Genomic DNA, 16,965 nt, shown 5'->3' with positions numbered 1-16,965 from the left:
TCACAGATGGCGTCTGATGCAACCTTCCCGGATATGCTCTTTGGGGAGGCTGTGAAGGCAGAGATAGCTGACGCATTATAGGGAATCTAAAAACCATCAAAACAATACCGCCATCTTACATACCTAGCCTGTTGTGGTACTTTGGATTCCGACAACCGAGTATGGCTGCCTCAGTGCTGTCTTTCCCACTGATGATATTTGATACTGGCCGGCCTGCCAAAGTGGTGAGACAGACTGGAATGCACTCGATGGCGGAGATTCACCTGTTCAAGTCTAGACTTCCAGTCGAGGCGGAGGATGCAGAGAGGTGTATTGAGGACGAGAGTGAGAGGTGTATCGCTGGCGCTGATAGGGGGGCTTTGGACTAGGAAGCTGTTGACGGCCAATCCACCTGGTCCATGTAAATGTGCTCTAGTAACCGAGATATCTTCCGCTCCTGAAGCGATATCTACCAAAGCTTTATTGCAGGCACTCAATGCCTCATCCTGACCGATTGCGGCGTAGTAAGGCGTAAGAGCCCTTAGCGACCAGTATCCCATTATGTAGCGTAGAAAGGATAACCATTACAGGGCTCTGCCGAGGCAACTGCTGCATTGCTAATGCATGTAGATATCGGAGCAAAGTTTTGCGGACATCAGGGTTGGTAGCAGTATTGACTGGTGATAATACGCTCAGAATCTCAATCAACGCGGTGGCCAATCCTTTTGTGAATATGTCGTCAGAATTTTCCGCTGTCGATACCTGAAGTAACTTGCGAGCCTTTGGTAAATCGGAAATCTTAAAGAAGTAGATGCTGTTGCTGCAGTCCTTCCAAAAACGCGGCTTCCGTACCTCTGGTATTATGTCGAAGTTTCCCTTGGTGTAGAACGTGCGCATGCTGAAAAGTGCAAGGTCCAGGTGTGCGTTGGGAGGGCCACCCCGCGGGGCTGGTTTGGGGCTCGGGTTTAGCCCACGCTGTAGGCAAAGCCTGCTTTGTTCTTTGTATCAGCGAACTGATCCGGAGCTCTCAGATGCCATCGTTAGCCACGAGCCCGTATCGGATGACGTCTTAGATGAAGTCTCTGATGGTGTCTCACAAGCAGTCTCAGAAGACGTGTCCGACCAAGTTTCGCCATCACTCAAAGTCGTCCCCCCAAGCGTGGCCACGGAGCTCTGCCTAAAATCGTTTCTATAACCACCAACTGTGTGGACGGATTGTGATTGTGTAACTGCTAGACTGAGAGTCTTGACACCAACTGATAGTACAGTCAGCTGCGCTGCTAGATCAGCAAACCCTTGAATAGAGATGCTACTGTTCGTAGCCGCAACTGTATGTGTTGCTACTTGGACTTGTAACCCCACCACTGAAAGCCACGCATCACCTCCCCGTTGAGTCTGTCTAGCCTCTCTAGCTTCTCTGACAACTCCTTCTCCATTTTCATTGATCCACTGATTTCCACATCCGGGCTCATCGACATTCCTTTTGTAACCTTGATTTGGCCAAACTCGGCCATCGGAAGGGGGAACCCCTTAATCTCCAAAGTCGCTTCGTGTAGGGTGGTCAAGCTGTTTATGAGCCCGTCCGAGTGACAGAGAACTAATCTGTTGGTAGAATTTGGAATCATGCTGGAACAGGCTATCACAAAGATACTCCACATTGGACGTAGATGTCTCAATCTCGCCGAGGAGCTTTGCAAGCTTTTTAGGGACTTCGCGAAGTTCTTTAACGATGCGGATGGTCTTTATTAGAGCTTTAGCAGGGGTTTCAGCAAGCTGGAGAACTGCTGCGACACCATCGATGGTGGCTAATATCTCGGCCATGTCTGTGTCCAGCGACACGCAGTACTAAACGGCGGATTGTATTCTACGTCAGTAAGGTTACCATAAGGACATCGAAGAAACTGGATATTTATCGCTCATGGGCCGACTTTTAGTTGTGGTTCATACTGCACGAGGTTGACTTTCTGGCTGACAATGTGGCCGTGCTTAACTACTACACATGTATTTCGTAGAGCTGACATTGTCTGAAGTTTCGTTGCTAGGCGCTAGGCTGCATATTTATAACTATGAGGCTGAGACAATGTCAGCGCTTATCAAAGGAGGAAATGGGGAGAGACCACCTTGGCCGCATGGAGCTGAGGGAGCGAAGGATGGGAGGTGTGGTCAATAGCTACTGGCCATAATCTAAGCTGTAGCCGCCAAACAACATATCGATCGCATCACTATTCATGCAAGGCAGTATGGTATATAGTTCTCTGCCTTCTTCGCCATTAGCATCCAGTTAATACCCCACAGTACACTCGACCACTCCCTGAGATCCACAAAAATTTCCAATCGCAACATCGTGATAGTCTGGAAGTACTGAAATCCTGCACTAATCGCCTCCTCTTCCCATGTCCAGCCTGTTGTTTGATATGGGCTAGTATCAAAGAGCAATGCCCTGCACCTAGACTCCAGTACTATCTCCAAAAATGGAAAACAGATCCTAAACTACTTGGGGCCACGCTATTCGTTCATCTCAATCGGTACGCCCGAGACGACCCGGATTATTCAGATATACCGATTACTTTCTACAACTCTCCAGATATAACGATTATAGTGAAAGGGCCGGCAATCACTGAAACCAATGGAGATCATTTTCTTGGAAGGGTGAGCATTGCTGTGGACTCTGGTAAGTCAAAAGCTGTGGAGCTTCTTTTCAATCTTTATCCCTCCTTAACTAAAACCACTCGATTTTTTAGACTCACCAGCAATATCCGAAATACGCGGGCGAAATGGCTTGGCAGATGCAACGACTCTGACTGCCGCTGCTATGGTAGACAGCAAAGACCTTTGCCTTCGAGAATAGTTTACATTAAGGATGAGAAGCCTAGACTCCTCGAGACTACTGAATATCAGGTCGCTGTATACGTGGCACTCTCCTATTCCTGGGGCAACGCTAAGGATAAGATGTTCAAGCTCCGAAGCGCCAACAAGAGTGCTTTTGAAAAAGGGATCAAACTGTCCAAGTTTTGCGCAACGCATTGTCAGGCAATCCGGGCAGCGCGAGGTCTTGACTATGATTTCATCTGGATCGACGCGCTTTGCATCATGCAGGATGATATTCAAGACTGGGCAGCGCAGGCATCGGAAGTGCCTGAGATATATAACAACGCTGATCTCACCATCGTGGCTGGAAGGAGCAACGACGCGGAAAAGGGATTCTTCAAATCCGAATACATACTCGCCAATTCATATATCCAGCTCCCATATCGATGCAGTGAGAACTCTAGCCCAACCAATTGCTAGCTCGTCCTTGCACGAAATCTAGAGATCGGCCCTACAACTAATCGTGGCTGGTGCTATCAGGAAGCTTTTATGCCAAGACTAGCGCGCTATAAAATAAGTATCGACATCGGAAAACCCCGCCTATTAGCATTAGGTAGCGCTTAGGACACGGGACGTATGGTTATTTACGGCGAACAGCAACTCATCTTTCGATGCCGCGAATGCGAAGAGTATGAGGACGGTACTTGTATGTTCGTTGGAAAGGCGGATACCTGGTACAATCTACTATTTTCACCCAACCATAACCGTTCTCTACCCCCAATGGAGGAACACAACTTGCCATGAAAGCTATATCAGCTCAAGGACTTTTAAATCGGTGGTATTCAATGACAGCGGAATTCTCATCACGCAGCTTCTATGACCCTAGAGACAATCACGCGGCCTTATCCGGTTTTGTCCGTCTATTTAAGAAGGTCCTACGCGAAAGGTTTGACCCTGGTTGGGATACGTACGTGGCTGGCCTATGGCAGATTGACATGATTCGGAGAAGCCGATAAACATGATCAGGGAGTCATGGAACTACGAAATGATCAAGCCTGAAAACTTCCCCAATCCGTTCCGACTTATGGTGAAGGGCTACATCCGAAAATTGCGTATCTCGAAATACGAAACTATGGACCATACTGGTTGCAGCACATGGCGTGGGTTTCCAGTCGGATATAAACCCGAGTCCATGGACCAGCACACTTTCCGATTGGAAGCAGTGGCCTTAATCAGAAGGCTCCAAGACCCGAGCTTGGACTGGCCCCAGATCGCCGCAACAGGACTCTTCGATATCGATTATACAACAGCTAGACCTCACCTCGGAAGAAGGCTTGCTTCTAAGGCAGCTAGAGGACCCTGAAAGTAACTCGTTTATGTACGAAAGATTGGGCATCTATGTTATTGAAAATCCACTAACATTCTACCCAAAGGGTTGTAGAGGATTATATGGGTCCTTATGTTATTGAAGATCAGTTGCCTATAGAGAAAGTTATACTAGCGTAGAGGACTGATAAATGATATGCATACTGCCGTCTACAGATGGAATCAATCATAGGTGGCTCTGTTAGGTATGATAACCAAACCCTAAATAACAACAAAGTCATTACCTAGCTATAAAATACACAAGCCTTCCCTGCTCCAACCCCCCAAGATCTCTAATGCCTTGCCCTAACATGCCGCTCGATCGTGTCATCATCCCATTCCAAATCCGGCTCCGTATACTTGGAATCGCACCCCGGCACGAAGCACTGAGTATGGTACTTCTGCCTCGCATGACTGTAATTATCCTTAGCCGGAAAACACGTTGCATGCTTCTCGCACCCCGAAGTGTAATAAGTATTGTGAGCCTCCTTGCCGTTTCGATCGCTGAAAATCAGGTTGCAGAAATGGCACGTTCGATTTATCTCGCTCTCGCTATCCCTTGAGCCTGCATTGCTTGGACTTCTTGTGGAGAAGCTGGGACTTCTTGTTGGAGGGCTTGGGCTCCTGGTAGGGGGACTCGGGCTTCTACTGGGACTTCTTGTTGGAGGGCTTGGGCTCCTGGTAGGGGGACTCGGGCTTCTACTGGCGGTCCCATCTGTCGTGCATCGAGGTTAGGTCCGATAACTACAGCAAAGGGAGGCGGGGTAAGGTACCGTCACTCATGTTTACGCCATGAACGTCGCATACAGAGTTTGCCTGTCTTTTTGGTTTGCTGCAGTACCGGCAGTATGTATCTGCCTTCGTTCCTCTCTGTCGGCATCGTTGACAGTATTTGGCGTTGGCCGTTCCTATTTGGTGGTAGTGCGACCGTTGTTTGCCACAGTTCTCACACCACATGGTAGCGTAAAGTTGCCAACTACAAATATATCCAGTTGGTGGTTCGGTTGAGTAGCGTATGGTCTTCAGCTCGATGATGCTGTCGATTAGATACGTTTGGGAAAGAGCTGGCCGAAGGCACGGGGTAAGAGCGGGGTTTTATGTTACTGCTTGTTGCTGTTGGACTCTTATCTACCGCTAAACTGGAAGAGAGGGGTCCGCTTCAGCCTCATTCATACCTATAACTGCTATCGAATCATTTGCTTTAGCTAAGAGAGGGGCCTATGCCGCCTTTCTAATGCACAGCATGCCGTATTAGAATTACCCCGAGCCTTCCTGACCACTTATTCCTTGCATCTGATCCTTTTTGAACCCTGCATCTAAACAAGCAACCCGCGGAAAGAGTATACTCGTTTATAAGAGTGTGCCACTTATACCCTTGTATAATGGACAAGGCTAGCGGTTCGCTCGGGTGGGCCCTCAAACTAGTCGCTTGACGCAATGCCAGACATGGAGTTCATGATTATTCGGCATTTGAGTTTTTGCCTACAAAGGTCAGCCTTTGGATCGCTTGCACCGAGGAGCTCGACCTTGGCGGCAATATTCGAACAGACCTACTTAAATCGGGCGGCGTTGCTCGCATGCACCCAAAACACCCAGTTCTATGGTGAAGACTGGGATACTTGTGGTTTTAGCCCCCGAATGGCAGGATCCTATGGCAAGACCACACCTTCCACAAAAACCAAGGATATCACCAGGAAGATTGTCCTTGTGAAGAACTGTGGATTTATTCGTGTATTATGGTTGACTTGAGTTATCGGCGGTGAAGCTTGGTTGACCTATGCCTCGAGGCTTGTCAGCTCCTGACTCTCAGAGTTGGTTGGGCAGTTCGAAGAAATGTAACTAATTGGTATGCGTGTTCCGCCGATCATCTCTGGCTCGGCAGTCGTGATAAACTTGGGCTGCCACAACAAATATCAAACGCCGCATTACTTCGGACGGAATTTTCCATGTAGGATATGAAAAGTACTGTACTCGTACACCTGAACCGCCACACAGTGTGAAGCTGTCATATTGGATCGTCGCCGTCAGCCTCGTTGGATACAAGGGGTCGCTGACATTAGAGGCAACTAAACCACTTCCGATACTAGTGGACACACTTATTTACAATTTAACCAATGGTTGCTACGTAAAGGGACCCACTAATTAATATAGGACGTTGTCAGTTAGCCAATCATAATTTTTTAAAAATAGATTACCCGAGACAACCAATCAACGATAACCCCAGGACTGGACTGAGCTAAATTATACTCTGGAGACAGGCTAATTGCGCCAGTCCTGCATTGGGTAGCATGCTTCAAAGCTTCATGGTTCCAAGCCCGTTGGTGACGACGAGGACCATGACATAGTGGGGGAGATGTGGCTTTCACCGAAGAGCCATGGCCTCCATAACGGTGAGTCCTAAGGATCACCTTCCACGTCCGCGCCCCCGCGAAGGCAGGACCCACGCCACCCGCTGGCCCTGATCCTCATCTCCATACGTCCCCCTTCCTCTCGCCCAACCAAATCAACTAACCCCTACCGCCTAGATCCACATCATCTTCCGCCTTGTCGAGTTCTCCTCCGGCCTCTACGGCCCCATCCCAACACACGAATCCTACTTCTACGGCCTCGAAGCAACACCTATGTTCCTCGCCCTCTTCTCTCTCGCCGCCATCCACCCCGGTTGCTACCTGCGCGGCCCCGGCTCCGAGTTCGCGAAGCCGATTGTTACGAAGGGGGCGAGGAGGTGGTGGTGCTGTGGACGTGGCAAGCGTACGCGTGTGCAGCCCGATTATGATACGCCGAAGAGGGAATGGGGAGTCCAAAAGTGATGGCGAGTATGGCAGGGGTGAGAGGACGAGTGATGTGCCGTTGACGGCGAGGAGTGGGGGCGTGTATGATGTGAGTTATGATGCAGTGAGTGATGTGCCTCGGACGACGAGGAGTGATAGCGTGTATGACAGGCACGATGACAGGATGAGCGATGTGCCGCGGACGGCGCAGTTTCCGTATCGGGAGAGGGTGTGAGGGTTGTGGATGATGGGTGTTTTGATCAGGAGTGCAGAATAATAGATGGGCATAAGAATTTAGAGGCGGGTATGGTTTTGGGAAATATTTAAAGATTTCTTTTGTTTTAGAGTTGGAATCGACCTGGCGAGGGTGTTTGGCGCTTGGGAAATATAATCATAGCTAGATGATGCAATATATGTAATACCTACTATACTGTCCTCTTTAGTTAAGAATTGCATCTTGAATACATTACATCTGGATTGGAAGTAATAAACAATGGTATTCTTCGACACTCGACGCTAAATAGCTATAAAATTACAACAACGCTAAATGTACCTTCCTCGATTCAACGCCAAGCCATATCCATCCAGCCATCCATCCCACCATTATAAATACAGACATCCCAATCATAAGTCCCTCGCTCAGAACACCACATCCTGAAGCGCGCGTCCTTTCCCAAGCCTCGGCTGACTCGGACTCATCGTCCTCGGCGTCCCATTCTGCATCTCAACATCCGAATCCACCTCCGACCTCCCCGGCGTCCTCTCCACCTCCACCTCCGCCCTCCTCTCCATCTCCTCCTTCATCCCCCTCAACCCCTCACTCCTCCGCTTCTCCTCCCCCCTCCCCAACCCCGCCATCGCAGCCCCCAACCGCCTCTCCACGAGCCCAACCTTCTCCTCCAGCTCCTCCCGCGCCTTCCGCTCAACCTGTATCAAATTCAGCAGCGCAGAGTAGTGATGCGCAGTCAGCGAGCCGTGCTTTCTCAGCGGCATCACCGAGAAGGGCGGAAGTCCGCGCATCGTCGTCGGCGTCGCGATTTGTGCACCGCTCGACTCGGGCGTCGAGTCCTTGCTCGTCGGGCTACCGTCTTGCATCTGTTCGCGACGCCGCGGCGACGGGTCGCCCGGTCCATTGGACGGCTCTGTGATGTCGGTGGTGGAGCGGCTGCGCGGTTGCCGGGTAGGTGTTACGGGTCTGGGCGTGCCGTCGCGGCTGTGAGGACCTCGTCCAGCTAGAGTTTCGGATCCATATCCGAATTCGGCGGAGAAGGGGCGGTTTGCGTGTTTTGGTGGGATGGGTGGTTGGAGGTGCTGTGGGTCTGCGGCCGTGGGTTGGCCGTTCGCATGAGGCCCCGGGCTCCAGTTAGATATGACCTGTTCCATCTCCGCAGCTGCGCTTCGAGGTACAACACTCGGTCCTCGGGGCTTGCAGCTTGAGTGATGGTCATCCCGGCCATGGCCATGGGGCCAATAGGACCGAAATTGAATGGTTCAGGGTCCAAGATATGACGTCTCGTTCACCTCGCTCCCATCAATTGCCAGGCGTGGCATCGCTTCTTCATCCTGCTGCGAGGGATCGGGTTGTGACTGTGCTGTAACAGCTGTGTCGGGCCTCTGGCTACTCCAAGGGCTCAATGGCCCCGAAGCATCGAAACTCCCTCACCACTGCCTAATTTCCTCACTTCGTCTTTTGGGCAAGGGGGGTGAATCCCGACAGTGTTTTAAGTTGTCCCGCACTATTCGAGCCTCGGTTTGGGTGAGCGCCAGATGTTATGGCCTGGCCGATTCGAGAGGTGGCGCCCTGCGTCCATGGCTGGTTGGGCGGGGTGAGAGCCCGCAGAACTCTGTATACATAGCGGGTGCGTTGCTGAAAAGGCGGCTGGGGATGGTGGCTCTTCGCGGCCGTGTAGGTGAACTTCCCGGCTGGTCGTCCTGCCATAGCGGGTCGTATTTGATAAAGTCGGGTGTGAAGCTAACCCGCGGTTTATCTGTTTGAGGGGCAGAGAGTTCGATCACTGGGGTGAGATTGGCTTATCTGCCGCGTTCGATAATGCCGAGGGATCCTGATTCTTGTTAGCTGTGCCAGAGTTGCATTGCTCTCTGAAATACGTACACTCTTGTGATGCTTATGGTTTGCCCGGCCCTTTGCTTGACCATTTGACAATGGATCTCCGTCGCCCTTTGGTTTCTTGCCAAATAAACGGCCAAGAGCAGCTTCTTCGCTGGGCTTGCCAGAGGGCTGAGTAGGCCAGACTCTCTGAATCTGCTCCCAGTTGTTGACCTTCGTAACTCGTCGCCCGACAGACGCTGTGGGCTTATCCTCCGCAGCGGTTACCGTGTTATATTTGTCTGGGTCTGGCTATGTATTGTCCCCTGACCGTCGTCTGGAGTAATATCTGCTGTGTCGTACCCAAAGGGGATCGCCAGCCCCACCGCAGGCATTCTTTCCGGAAGCTCATCGTCATCAGTCGGATAGGTATCGGCGCCGATATCTTCCCTCGAACTGTAGAGACCTTGAGTTGAGTCGTATCACCACCCTTTCGGTTCCCACCCCATAGTTTGCTCATCGTTATAGCTCGTGCTGGCGCTCAAGGACGGCCGCGTCTAGCAAACCTACCGGGAATTGTTGCTTAAAAAGGGAGAATGGAATGAAGAAGAAGAGCGGGCAGAATCGCCACGAGTTAAATCAATGAGTGTATTTTCGAGTCATGTTCGTCTCTTGCACTATGTTCGGCCAGCACACCCACAACTGAAAGCATTATCAGCACAGCGGTTGCGACCCCGTCATTCATCAAGGGAAATAAGTCAACTCTATGCATTCACGGGCATGTCACTGGTCATATATCCTGCAACACAGGCGAATGCAAGTGTGTCCTGGAAAATGGTACCTGCGTGGTTCGGATAGTAGCTCAAGGTGAGGAGAACCTGGGAATATTGGCAACTTCAGCAAGCCAAATCGCTATTTCTCAACTCAGTATTGTAACTGGACACTTGGGGATTCGTCACAAACCCTTCCAGCCCAGGCATCAAATATATATCTCACTTTTAGAGTATCATTGGCCGCATTTATGCCTCTCTGGCGACTTCATCCCAAGCCACAACGGTTCTGGCCATCCCTGTGGTCTTTCTTTGCCATCAGCCGCCTAATAGTGCACTGCCAACACGCCCGTGCGTGTGCATGAGAGGTGATCTTCACGCTACAGTGATATGAAATGCCCAAGACGGATACTCTACTGCACCGTTCATCCGGTCTTAGACCCTGGAGTGTCTCACCGCCACGCATCCAAATAGCGGAGGCTCGGCCCCGCGCCCGCTACAGTTGCGGAAGCCGTCCCTAGACGTCCAGTTAAGCCATAATCGCGGAACAACGTGCATCTAGGCCTCAGTCCAGGTTTATCTCGTTCATCACATCTCCACCTTGATGCCATGCGACGTGTAGCATCAAGGGTTACTAAGCATGGCCAAATCGGGATATCTGAGATCGGAGACCTCCTCCAAGAAGGCCATCCAGCGTTTCAGGAACCCGCTTCCCCTACCCAAAAGTCAGCACATCATCCATTCTTCAAACGTGGCTCTTCTGCATCCGAACATCACGGAGTACTAACTTTGCTACTGTTTCCGCATCACCGATGACACACAGGTGACGCCTGGGCCTCGTCATAGCAACGTTTAGACGGCGCTTCTCGCCCAGGAAACCCACCTCGCCATCGCCATTGCTACGCACCAAGCTCACGATGATAGCCTCCTTTTCTCGCCCCTGGAAGCCGTCCACACTGCCTAATTCGATGCCAGGGAATTCCTCTTTCAGCGGACCTGACATCAGCGCTAGCTGCGCATTGTAGGGCGTGACAACGGCGATATCCTCTGGCTTGACACCTGCCTTGACAAGGTTCTTCACGTGCAACTTTACCAGCACGGCTTCCATCTCATTGCTCTTGCTCTCGCCCATCAGGCCCTTTCCCGCCTTCTTACTGACTCCCTCTTCCTCGCTTGCCTCTGGAAAGTCGCCTCCTTGCGTGTCCCAGAAGACAAGAGGCTCCCTCGTATCTTCTGTGTCTTGAACCTCATACGGCAGGTCCGTTAAAAGCCTCGCCTTAACTGCCTCAGCAGCTATCAGCTTCCCCTCGTACAGCTCGTCGCTTGGAAATCTCATGATCGTCTCGTGCATCCGGTACTGCGTGGTTAACATCCTCTTAATGCCTTCTCCATGCATGGCCAATAGTCTATCAAATAGCGTAGTCTCCAGTGTCATCCCTTTGATAATCACTTCCTCAGCTTCTCCCCCCCCATCTCCTTTCTTAGTTACCTTACTCTTAACCTTCGAATTTAAGCTCTTAATCGTTGGCGGTAACTGTAAATGATCACCCGCCAAAACCACCTTATCCGCCTGCAATAGAGGAACCCAACACTGTGCCTCTAGCGCCTGACTTGCCTCATCGATGAGCACAACATCGAACTGCTCGCCCCTAAGTTGGAATCCACCGGCTCCGTGAAGCGTAGCAAGCACAACCTTACTCCCCATTACTAGATTGGCGACACACTTCTTCTCCCTCTCGCGAAACTCCTTCCGCAGCTCCCGTAGCTCCCCATATATCCCCCTGCGCTCCCGTCCCGACTTCGTCTTGCGAAGCGAGGCCTGTTTGCTGTCCATCTCCTTGCGCACGTCGCGCACAATGGCTGCAGCGTCAGAGGTTTGCGTTAGTATATCAAGCGAGTGGTTCAGGACTGAGGGGAGGAGGCGTGCGGGGTGTCCGAGGCGCAGAATGGGTAGCTTGTGCGGCGAGAGGCGCTCCACGATGTTGTCTACTGAGATATTGCTCGGGCCGCAGACGAGGACGCGTAGCTTCAGTTTGACAAGTTGCAGGATGAGCTCGATCAGAGTGTGAGTTTTGCCAGTCTAGTTGAGGTTAGTCGTGTGGGCGGCTGGATGAGTGGAGGATAGTAATACCCCTGGAGGTCCATGGATCAATGCTACTTCCCGTGACGCCAACGCAAATTTGATGGCATCTTTCTGCGAGTCATTTAGACTTGTGTCTATCCACTCGATCTTTTCGGCCTCCTTTGGGCTCTCGTGTACCGGCGAAGGTGATGACAGCCCGAATAGCACCCGCAGAAAGGCTGAATAAGATGCCTCGTTAATCTTCTGCAGCTTTTCCATAGTTTGATTCATCCTATAACAGTCAGCACCTGGTCATCCATTCCTCCTACCTTTATTGCCCGATCCACCCAGCCCCCAGCGCACACATCCACATACCGCTTATAAGTAACGTCATTAGCCAACTTAACAATCCACAACCTCCCCCCCACCTCCTCCTCCTCCCTCTCCATCGCAACCCCCACCACCGCCCTCCCCACCTTCGTCACCACCCCCCTCCCCCCATTCTCCTCCAACTCCTTTACCTCCCTCTTCTTCGCGCTCCCCGCCGGCTGCCCCGCCACCATCACAATATCCCCCACCCTCACGCCATGCTCCGGCAGATCGCCCTCCCCGATCGCAGAATCCAGACTCAGCTCCAGCACCGTCTTCCCGCCTAGTCCCGTGCGCTGCGACGCGATCACGAGGTTGGTGATTGCGACGCCCGCGCGCTGGAGGGAGGAAGGCGAGGTGGAGGTCAGGAGCGCGGAGGTGGAAGCGAGCTCGCTTTGGAGTTCTTGGTCTAGGAGGTGCAGTTGCGTGGCTGCGAAGGAGGGGACGTTGACGGGTGCCATGATGGTGGTGATGGGGTGGAGTGGTCGTGGGGGATTGGGGTGCTGAGGGGAAAGTGCGGATGCCTCTGGCGAGGCGTGAAAAATAGATTGAAGATGAACAAATGGAATGTATGAACTGTAGCCGCTAGTATTATATCTTGAACTTTGGTCGTGAGCTTGTTTACATTAGTGTCTTTGAGGTGTCTCCAGTGCGGCACCTTTAGCGAGTTAGCAAACGTCACAACTAACAACTAAATTCTTCAATTCTGACTTCTCTGCATCCAGTTTATGCTCTATGTCACAAAATGAAATATTCTCATCAATAAGTGGAAATACATCCGGAATATCTATTCGAGAATTGATATAAAATGAGCAGGCCTAAATAACTGCTTTATTCAATAAAGGCTTTATCATCATAATTCTTATAATCAGCACGGGCTCGATAAAATAATCCCTCCATGCCCCTTTATTTGCATCATCAAACTTGAGAATCGTCCCCGCGACACCCCTCCTATCAACATCCCATACCCCCCTCTCCACAAGCTCAGTCCACTTCCCAAACAGCCTCTCCAGCCGCTGAGCCCGCCACCAGTCACCACCAAACGGCTTAAACCCATGCTGAAACAAATCCGCCACCGATCCCTTCTCAATGTCCTGCCCTTTGCTCTTCCTCACCCCACGCTCTCCTCCCCACAGCGAAAACGGCAAGATAAGTCGAAAGCCCTCCTCCGCATAATCTATTACTGAACGCGGAACTGACTCGCTATACAAACCTACTGGGACACAGTGGTCCCCTTTCGCAACTCTATACGGATTGAGTGACCGATACTTGTCCTCCCAGTCAAAGTTCGCTGTGAGGTTTGTCGCGCGGAACAGCAAAACCGGTGGAACAATCACCTTGTCATCATAATCGTCATCGGAGGAGGTGTCCACAGTGGTGAATACTTGGCTTGAAACAAAGGCTTCGCGGGCGACTCTGCTGGCATACGGGACTCGATCGCCTCCACGAGTCGGTCAAACGCGGCGACGGTGTTGTCGATCTGTGCTTCGCCATACGAATGCCATGCCCATAGTCCCTGCTTCTCGCAATCAGTTTCTTCTGGGGTGGCTGTGATCTTGCCTAGCTGGATCATGTGGATCCAATTGCCCAGGACAGTCTCGAGGGGGTGCCACAGCTCGGGATGGTCCTCAATCGGCTGTGAAGATTCCATGTTAAAAATCCTCAATGCCATTGTCGCCTTGCATTGCTTCTGATGGTACATTAGGCCATTGCTGTGGCCGCACATCGTATGCTGCTTCGAGGAAGGCGATCAGTGCGGGGTCTAGTCGCTCACGGATCTCCTCGGCCTTGTCCCCATAGCGCTCAAAGAATGAGCGTCGCTCGAGATCAGCCAACGGGTGGCCATCTGCCAGCCAGGAGTATTCTACGAGGAAGTTGTGTAGGAGGGCACAACGCTGGTAGTTTAAGGTGCCTGTTTCACGGGCTGGTTGTCTGGTGTGACAACGTGGCGGCTGATGACTGACAGTTCGGACGACAGAGACATACTTAGCTGTTGCACACCACGTACAGCATGCACACCTTTGCGTGTCTCTAGCAATGAAGTAAATATCGAAAACACAGCATATGTCATTGCCTCATATTTACCTATCTGTGCCTCGGTAGAATACCAATTGATGGACGATTATACCTTCACTAACGGGTGAACATCGTAGTCTGACATCTGATGTCGCTTCTCAAAGCCACCTTCCAACCTTCCTCACCGCCCGATTAAGCTCCGGGGCAGAATCCCCACAGGCCAAGTTCCATGCAACGCTATTATTCAAGTATCCCGCCTTTTATTAGGAAACTATACTCCCTTTGTTCTAATTCCCCTCACCCTTTTATCGCCCCACTCGTGAATCCATAAATCTCCAAAAAAGAGTCATTTTATCATCCACCACAAATAACGCCATAACCCTTCCATGCCGTAACACCAACGCTGCCCTCGCCCACTAACTCCCTCACACAGATCGACCCCCCTGTCACACAGATCTACACCATGCAGTCCGAAATTGCACCATCTGACCCCTCGCACCCCCAACCCAGCACCTCGCGACCACCACACACGACCCCCAACCCCGCCTCCAAGACCTCCTCCTCCTCTACCACCAGGGCCAATATAAACTCAATCCTCGAGACCGGCCGCCGCCGCAGCGAAGCCCTCGGCCTCGAATCCACCTCGCGGCTCACAGACGACGACGTCCAACGCCTTGCACAGCACGAAGGCATAGCTACAGACACCCCAATGGACGGCAGCAGCAGCACCGACGAGCACACGCCTGACGAGCGCAGGCCAATCGTGGCTCATGGGCGCGCTGCAAGAGCGAATGGCGATGGCGAGTATGGGGCTACGACGGAGCGAACAAATAAAGTACGCAGCAGGAATAGTCAGCTTAGCCTGACGACGAGGACGCAGAGCAGGACAGGTAGTCAGAGCCAGAGCCGTCGGCGGCGAGGGTCGGCGGTTCAAACTTCGGCAATCGAGCAACAGACGAATGGGGAGGAGAGGGAGGAGCCGTGGTGGAAGAAACAGCTTGGGAAGTATGGGAGCCTGGAACTAGAGAATAAAGGAAGCGTGGCGAGGGATCATCTTGCTTTAGGTACGGCCTCGCATTGAATCTATGGGTTGCTGGGATATATGCTAACTTGCACACAGAACGCACTTTCCTCGCATGGCTACGAACTTCCCTCGCATTCGCATCGATTGGCATAGCAATCACACAACTCTTCCGCCTCAACACGACTATTTCGGCCCCCGCAGGCACGACACCCGAGCCCAGTGCCTCGGCGATACACTTCCGTGGCCTGGGTAAGCCGCTCGGTGCTGCCTTCCTAGGGATCTCGATAGTGGTCCTTCTTATTGGATTCCACCGATACTTTGAGGCGCAACACTGGGTTACGAAAGGCAAGTTCCCGGCGAGTAGGGGAAGCATTGCCCTTCTGGCTGCGGTAACAGGGGCCTTGATGGTCACCAGCCTGGTGGTTGTTGTTGTAGTGGAGCCAAGATCGAGGTAGGGGGGTGGGTGGATGGATGCGTGAGGGGCCAACATTGAGATACCATTTTGCATATCACTCCGCAAAGTAGAAAGGGTGTGGCCTTTTGATTAGCGTAACTACTTACAAGTACTTTAATATGTATTATGGGGGTTATAACTGGAGGGATCGGAGGGGATAATTGGAAAGATTCTAGTAGAGAAAAGCGAAATCATATCTTGGATACTTGATGGGTGATTCTGAGCTGCAGTTACATAACGTGAGTCGTGGCCTAATGAACATAGTGGCGTAATGAACACAATTATCCTACACCACCGGACAAGTCTCCGAGTCGGAATGGTTTCGGTACATGTGGAACAAGTTGACTCCTCAATTCCGCAGCCGCGTCGCGATCATCAAAAACCAATGGAAGGGAGAATACCAGACCATGGTACGAGAACTTACCGCTTTCGACCAGGAACGGCGCCGGAACAACGAATTGAATCCTCTACCCACTCTCGCAAGGACGTCCACACGTACCACGGATACGGCAAAGGCGTCATCAGCGTCGAAGCCGACTCGAGCCACATCCGCTCTGTTCACCCGAACCGCGTTCCTCCCCAAGCCAGCCATACCGGAACGTCTGAGAACCGCAGTCCCTGCGCCCTCAGGAAACTGTTTCAAGTGTGGCAAGCCTGGCCATTTCCAGGACAAATGCCCCCTTAACGCCACTATCAAGGAAATGGACCGTAATGACCCCGAGGCAGAAGAACAATGGGAAGAAGATGTGGAACTTCAATCGGATGCGTCCCTCGAGGAAAACGATAAGGCCTAGGAGAAGGCTCCTTCCTAGGTCTACGCAAATGTGACCTGCGAGGACTAGACTTACGAGAACTCCTGGGAGGCACCCAGTTCTTAGTCGACACGACCCTGAGTATGAATGGACTCAGGGTGCAAACGAAGTCCCTAGCAGACACAGGAGCAAACGGCTACCTCGTCATTAACAAGCCTTTCGCAATACGACTGTCGAAAGCACTTCAGAGCCCTATACGGAAACTACCCTACTCTGTACCCATACGTGGATTTCAGCGCAAAATCCAAGGCCACGTATCGGAGTATATTCGGTTACACTTAACAGTCGAAGGACGCCGAATATATAACTGCCCCTTTGTACTCCTGGACCTCGGAGCACAAGATGTGATAATTGGGAAGAAGCTTTTCAGCCGCTTCCGAATACTACTCGACTCTGCAAAGAGCCGGTTAGTATGGCCAAAGGAGTACCCGCCGACTCCTAGCTGGAGCAAGGAGATCACCTTGCCCTACCACTCACGTGAAACGTCC

The 16,965-nt window shown here is 51.7% G+C and overlaps 10 protein-coding genes across 10 annotated transcripts; 4 read left to right on the top strand and 6 right to left on the bottom strand.

Moving 5' to 3' along the window:
- Window positions 1-480: 480 nt before the first annotated feature.
- Window positions 481-876, bottom strand: VC83_07048 (uncharacterized protein; the record flags this gene model as incomplete). Its single annotated transcript, XM_024470628.1, has 1 exon — window positions 481-876. The coding sequence occupies one exon, from the start codon at window positions 874-876 to the stop codon at window positions 481-483; it is 396 nt and encodes a 131-aa protein (XP_024322092.1).
- Window positions 877-903: 27 nt separating this feature from the next.
- VC83_07047 (uncharacterized protein) lies at window positions 904-1,795 on the bottom strand. Its single transcript, XM_024470627.1, has 2 exons — window positions 1,077-1,795; window positions 904-967 (listed from the first exon to the last, which is right to left on the bottom strand). The coding sequence occupies exon 1, from the start codon at window positions 1,635-1,637 to the stop codon at window positions 1,320-1,322; it is 318 nt and encodes a 105-aa protein (XP_024322095.1). The 5' UTR covers window positions 1,638-1,795; the 3' UTR covers window positions 904-967; window positions 1,077-1,319.
- A 1,133-nt stretch (window positions 1,796-2,928) lies between these two features.
- VC83_07046 (uncharacterized protein) lies at window positions 2,929-3,267 on the top strand (the record flags this gene model as incomplete). Its single annotated transcript, XM_024470626.1, has 1 exon — window positions 2,929-3,267. One exon carries the CDS (start codon window positions 2,929-2,931, stop codon window positions 3,265-3,267), a length of 339 nt encoding a protein of 112 aa, XP_024322094.1.
- Window positions 3,268-3,350: 83 nt separating this feature from the next.
- On the top strand, window positions 3,351-4,150 carry VC83_07045 (uncharacterized protein; the record flags this gene model as incomplete). The annotated part of the gene is made up of 1 exon (XM_024470625.1): window positions 3,351-4,150. Exon 1 carries the CDS (start codon window positions 3,806-3,808, stop codon window positions 4,148-4,150), a length of 345 nt encoding a protein of 114 aa, XP_024322033.1. The 5' UTR covers window positions 3,351-3,805.
- Window positions 4,151-4,392: 242 nt separating this feature from the next.
- VC83_09655 (uncharacterized protein) lies at window positions 4,393-5,279 on the bottom strand. The gene is made up of 2 exons (XM_024473068.1): window positions 4,926-5,279; window positions 4,393-4,867 (listed from the first exon to the last, which is right to left on the bottom strand). The coding sequence occupies exons 1-2, from the start codon at window positions 5,107-5,109 to the stop codon at window positions 4,446-4,448; spliced, it is 606 nt and encodes a 201-aa protein (XP_024328836.1). The 5' UTR covers window positions 5,110-5,279; the 3' UTR covers window positions 4,393-4,445.
- Window positions 5,280-6,527: 1,248 nt separating this feature from the next.
- Window positions 6,528-6,962, top strand: VC83_07044 (uncharacterized protein; the record flags this gene model as incomplete). Its single annotated transcript, XM_024470624.1, has 2 exons — window positions 6,528-6,542; window positions 6,678-6,962. The coding sequence occupies 2 exons, from the start codon at window positions 6,528-6,530 to the stop codon at window positions 6,960-6,962; spliced, it is 300 nt and encodes a 99-aa protein (XP_024322032.1).
- Window positions 6,963-7,465: 503 nt separating this feature from the next.
- VC83_07043 (uncharacterized protein) lies at window positions 7,466-8,306 on the bottom strand (the record flags this gene model as incomplete). The annotated part of the gene is made up of 1 exon (XM_024470623.1): window positions 7,466-8,306. One exon carries the CDS (start codon window positions 8,304-8,306, stop codon window positions 7,563-7,565), a length of 744 nt encoding a protein of 247 aa, XP_024322037.1. The 3' UTR covers window positions 7,466-7,562.
- A 629-nt stretch (window positions 8,307-8,935) lies between these two features.
- On the bottom strand, window positions 8,936-9,365 carry VC83_07042 (uncharacterized protein; the record flags this gene model as incomplete). Its single annotated transcript, XM_024470622.1, has 3 exons — window positions 8,936-8,986; window positions 9,037-9,278; window positions 9,302-9,365. 3 exons carry the CDS (start codon window positions 9,363-9,365, stop codon window positions 8,936-8,938), a joined length of 357 nt encoding a protein of 118 aa, XP_024322036.1.
- Window positions 9,366-13,504: 4,139 nt separating this feature from the next.
- On the bottom strand, window positions 13,505-13,897 carry VC83_07041 (uncharacterized protein; the record flags this gene model as incomplete). The annotated part of the gene is made up of 1 exon (XM_024470621.1): window positions 13,505-13,897. The coding sequence occupies one exon, from the start codon at window positions 13,895-13,897 to the stop codon at window positions 13,505-13,507; it is 393 nt and encodes a 130-aa protein (XP_024322035.1).
- A 618-nt stretch (window positions 13,898-14,515) lies between these two features.
- VC83_07040 (uncharacterized protein) lies at window positions 14,516-15,956 on the top strand. Its single transcript, XM_024470620.1, has 2 exons — window positions 14,516-15,251; window positions 15,308-15,956. The coding sequence occupies exons 1-2, from the start codon at window positions 14,651-14,653 to the stop codon at window positions 15,664-15,666; spliced, it is 960 nt and encodes a 319-aa protein (XP_024322034.1). The 5' UTR covers window positions 14,516-14,650; the 3' UTR covers window positions 15,667-15,956.
- Window positions 15,957-16,965: the final 1,009 nt, after the last annotated feature.

Source organism: Pseudogymnoascus destructans (assembly GCF_001641265.1).
Source record: "Pseudogymnoascus destructans isolate 20631-21 unplaced genomic scaffold scaffold_17, whole genome shotgun sequence".
Lineage (NCBI taxonomy): Eukaryota > Fungi > Ascomycota > Leotiomycetes > Thelebolales > Thelebolaceae > Pseudogymnoascus > Pseudogymnoascus destructans.
The sequence above is the reverse complement of the archived record's forward strand: the minus strand, read 5'-3'. Positions and strand labels throughout refer to the sequence as shown.